This window comes from Hydra vulgaris, chromosome 07 (assembly GCF_038396675.1).
Source record: "Hydra vulgaris chromosome 07, alternate assembly HydraT2T_AEP".
Taxonomy (NCBI): domain Eukaryota; kingdom Metazoa; phylum Cnidaria; class Hydrozoa; order Anthoathecata; family Hydridae; genus Hydra; species Hydra vulgaris.
Window position 1 is genome coordinate 8,002,501 of NC_088926.1, and position 5,000 is coordinate 8,007,500.

General features: G+C 24.0%; 1 protein-coding gene across 2 annotated transcripts in view; it reads left to right on the forward strand.

The window, feature by feature from the left end:
* Nucleotides 1-5,000, forward strand: part of LOC101237013 (SUN domain-containing protein 2) — a 19,872-nt gene that overhangs the window by 6,388 nt on the left and 8,484 nt on the right. The window contains exon 1 of one of the 2 annotated variants that reach the window (XM_065800952.1): nt 1,836-2,066. The exons of the other annotated variant lie outside the window; for it this stretch is intronic. Within the exon in view, the coding sequence (XP_065657024.1) occupies nt 2,016-2,066 (51 nt within the window). The 5' untranslated portion in view covers nt 1,836-2,015. Of the gene's footprint in view, nt 1-1,835; nt 2,067-5,000 lie in introns of those variants that run through there. 2 annotated transcript variants of the gene reach the window in all.

Here is a 5,000-nt window from a genome sequence, read left to right on the forward strand (position 1 = left end):
TAACTGGATCTCTGTCATGGTGTTAATTTGTTTTGCAGATCAGAACTGAGTATCTTTTTTGTGATACTACTAGGAAGATTACCATCCAAGGTTTATGAGCTTAACCTACAATTGAATTAGGATTTTTGTATCAGTTTTCCTTATTCTAAGTTACCATAGTTACCACAGCTACAGGTTTCACCTGCTTTAATATAGTATTTGTTTAATGTCATGGCCAGGACTAATTAATTAAAAACAACAACAACAACAACAAATACTCAACTTTATAGATGAGGAAGTTTTTATTTTTGTCATGAATTTTTTTTTTATAATTTTTGTTGACTGAATTATTTAGAGATAGGTGTATCGAGTGAACATATATAGAATGATTTATTTAGTCATAGGTGCAATGGAATGTACATAAATCAACTAATTTTTATATACAGTGACCACAAATATTGACTGAAGATTTTGGTTTGGACAGACAGTTTATTAATTTAAAGTAAAGATGTTTAGTTTTTTTTTAATTTTTTTGATTTGTTCGTTATTCATTTTATCCTTTTAGTATCTTAAGGTTTATAATAATTTCATATCTGGTGAAACTGACCTTGCTAGATATTATATCTATTTATTCATTAACTTTATTTTATGGATTCTTGTACTAAGATCTCATCCTTAAATATGTTACTGTTAAATAAGCTATCACTATTCATGTGTTGCTGTTTGGTATAGAAATAAACAACTCAACAAACTGGATGTGTCTCTGTATTCTAGAGATAACAAACTTGCCTGACTAATATACTGGGTCTCATATAAAGCAAAAAATAACACATTAACATTTTTAGAACTATAAACTCAAATAAATTAATAATAATAAAGTGTACAGATAATCATTTGCTAATAGTTATTTATAGTTTTTTAAGTTGTTTTATAAGTTTAATATTTTGAATATTTTATATATATAAATGTATTTAACTTTTTTAAAACATGTTTCCACACCCTTTTTATTTCATTATAACTACTGTTCTAATATATATATATATATATATATATATATATATATATATATATATATATATAATATATATATATATATATATATATATATATATATATATATATATATATATATATATATATATATATGTATGTATATATATATATATATATATATATATATATATATATATATATATATATATATATATATATATATATATATATATATATATTAATAAACATTTATAATATAATCACTACTTTTAAAAGCTAACTCTAAAATTAGAATTAACTTAGTTTATACAAATTTATATGAAATATACTTCCTGTATAATTTAAACAGGAAGACAATAATATAAGTATGTTTAAAAAAATGTCGGTAATGAAAATCATAAAGATTTATAAAATTTTTATGTAACAGCAATTAATAACTAAAGATTAATCTTCAGTTATTATTGTTGTTTATTAAGAAAAAATTTTTAATTTTGTACAATAATCTTTTTTATTAATTATTGTGCTATTTGTACACATCTTTATATAAGGCTGTTAAAAATAAGTAAATCCTTTGAAGTTTTTTTCCATGGTTATATTGTAGATATATGATACAGGATATAAAAAATACCTTGTATTGCATTTTATAATCCGATTAGATAAATCTGCTTTTCAACAGTTATTGTAGAGAACTTTAAAATATGTTTTTATTAGTTAGTGTTTTTTTAAATTAATTTTGACTTATTTTGTGATCAATAAATTTATATTGTATATTTTTATAAAAATCTAAAAAATGTAACTTCAATTATATTGCTTCCTGGTTATTGCTTGATTTTTTAGTTTGTCAGTGTAAAGAAGTTTTTACTGAGAGAAAAAACATAACATTAATTTGTAGCCATAATTTTTATTATATATCTTTTTATTATGTGTTTCTATATAATTTTTACTTATAAAGTATTTATTATATTGTTTCCAATAAATTTTAAGAAATGATATAATTGAATAAATAAGTTTAACAATTAAGAATATGTAATATAAAGTGAAACATGGAAAAAAGTATTTCAAGTGATTCATTTGATGTAGGAAAGCGCCAGCAGGTATTTTAAAATTGTTTAAGTATATTTAAATAAATTAAAATTATTTTTATATATTGACGATATTCTATAGTTTAAATATATTCTGTATATTACATACAATAAAGGCATTTTCAGAGGTATTTTAAGATGATAAGGTTGTTTATTTTAGTTTTGATATGTAAGAAAAATGAAGTTAAACAAACTTTTTTCTTTTCTCTTCGTTATAGTTTAAATCTGTATTATACTATTGTAAGCAGGAGTGTTTTAATATAATGATTTTAATTGAATATTTGAAAATGGTATAAAACAAAAATCTATATTCATTTCAATTATGTGTATTTATATTTTTGTGCTTATATTTGTTGCAAATATGTTTAATAATTATGCGAAAATTAATTTTATGTTTAAATTTAAAATAAATAAATAAGCTAAAATATATGTATTACAGATTTTTTAATGAGATTTTTATTTCAACAAAGAAAAATTCCAATAAAAATTGATGTTTAATATTTTATAAATAAATGTGGAGATTAAAAAAAAAAAAAAATTTAATGTTGAAGTTGAGCGTGGAACTACCAGGGATGTGGTGGGGATCAACCTCGGAACTTCCCACTTATGAAGCGAGTACACTACCACTACACCACTACCGCATTTTTTTTCATTTCTTGATTGCTGATCATGCCATAATTGATTATACAAAAGGATTGATGAATGATGCCCCAACCCTCAGTATTGGTTGATTCCCTTTCTTTACTTTTCAAAATGTTGTTGCCACTAAAAGCACATCTCTGGCACTCAGAGAGACTGATTCTTTCATTAAATACTGTAAAGTACAAGATTTTTAACAGTATCATTTTGCTGAAGATGTCCATGTTTGTGCTTTTGGTGTGTTTATTATAAGTGCACTCTATATGATCGAGTCAAGTTCTCTAATTATTGGTATTAATTAAAAAAACCACCAAATCATGTCAATCTATCCTTTAAAAATATTCATGGTCTTTAAAGTAACTTTTTATCCATTGAACTTTACCTTTTGCAAAATTTGCTACACCTAATTGCTTCTTTTGAGACTAATTTGTCTTTCCTATTCGGATCTTAAAGTAGGGGGTTATTATCCTTTAATTTGTAAAGACTCAAGCTTATATATCAAATGATAATAAACGCAATCTTAGTCTTGATAATTATGTATTAATTCATTTATTTGTTGGAAAATCAGGTTTGAATCATATGAGTATTTATCTATGTGCTTATTATATGCTTAACTCCTCTTCATTCAATCACTGTTCTTTTTGTCAATCATGTTGTTATTGGTGACCTTAATGCTTGTCACAATTAATTGCTCGGCCCTAGTACCACTAAACTTGCTGGCTCTAAAGGCCAAAATTTTTTTGTTTTTCTCAATCTCTTTTTCAGATAGTTAACTTTGTGTCTTTGTTTTCCAGACAATCCTCACCATTTAATCTGGCCGACTCTAGTTTGTGCTTATTTTCTCCTTTTACTACTTTAGCTGGTTGAGATCATGCCAAAATTACTAAAACTTTTGTCTCATGCTTCTTCGACATCAAGTAGTTACACTTTTTACTACTAGGTTGAGGCTGAATGAGATTTTTGATTTTCTTCATGACTTTTTTTGGGCTGATGTTTTTTGATTCACTCCAAGAAGCAGGCAGGCATGGAATTTTTTGATTCCTTGTTGTTTTCAATCCCTTTAATGTAACTGCTCATTCAGTGTTTTTGGATTCTCTGCTATTTTCATATTTTCCTGAGACATACAATTTAAAATTTTTTAATCTTCTATCAATCACTTTATTGTTCTTTACCTTTTTCTTCTATGTTTTCTGTCAACTCTTCTTTCTCTTCTGGCTGGTTAATTTTTCTCTATTTGCTTTTCTGACGACAAACAAACCCTTCATTATACCCTAAAAAATTCATATTTAGTTATTCATTAACTGTCTTTACATATATTAGATCTGAGTTTAATATCTTACTATATTATACAGCTTTAAATATGTTGTAAAAGAAATTTATGTTTTTACTTGAAACTATTAAATTTTCTGTTCTCTGATGTCTACTTTCCCATTTAGTTTTTATTATTGTACAATCAGCTGTCATATTTTGTGAAGTTTCACAAATTTTTCAGAATTTTGAATCGATTTGATCTGGAACTGATAAGAAATTGGTCATTTCTCAAAACATTTTTGTTAATGGCTGATAAGGTGGCAGTTCTGAAATAATAGGTTTAAATAGATACAATGGTCTTCTGACTATTTACATTATATAAAATATTTGTATTTTTTGCTTTTTTCTGTCCTTGTCTGATTATAAAATATTTAATTAGTTTTTTAAAATTATAAATGAGCATTTTATAGTTTGTAGCAAAGAATAATTAAGCATTGCATTAACCATGAGTTTAAAATGAAATTTAAAGTTTGACAAATTTTATAGTAATCAATTTAGAGTTTTCAATTTAGAGTTGCAAATTAGAGTTTTCAATCAATTTTATAATCACTTAGAATTGTTAAAAGCAATTTTTGAAATTTAGTTTAAATATAAACAGCTTTAGACTTAGTGCCAATAAAAAAATGTTGCTTATGAGAACCAATAAACAATATTAAGAGTAGGGCCAGATTTTTTTTGAAATTAGATTTTTTCTGATGAACCCATATATCTACATATATACATATATATATATATATATATATATATATATATATATATATATATATATATATATATTATATATATATATATATATATATATATATATATATATATATATATATATATATATATATGTGTGTGTAAATTATGTTAGTGTATTTTACAAATAGAGTGCTCAATGTTCTTAAAGAACAGAGCAATAAGTGGCTTTCAAAATTTCGAGCTAAAATTTGAAAAGAAAATTGCAAAAAAGCGAAATAGAAATAGAAACATAATTTGGTTCAACCCCCCGTA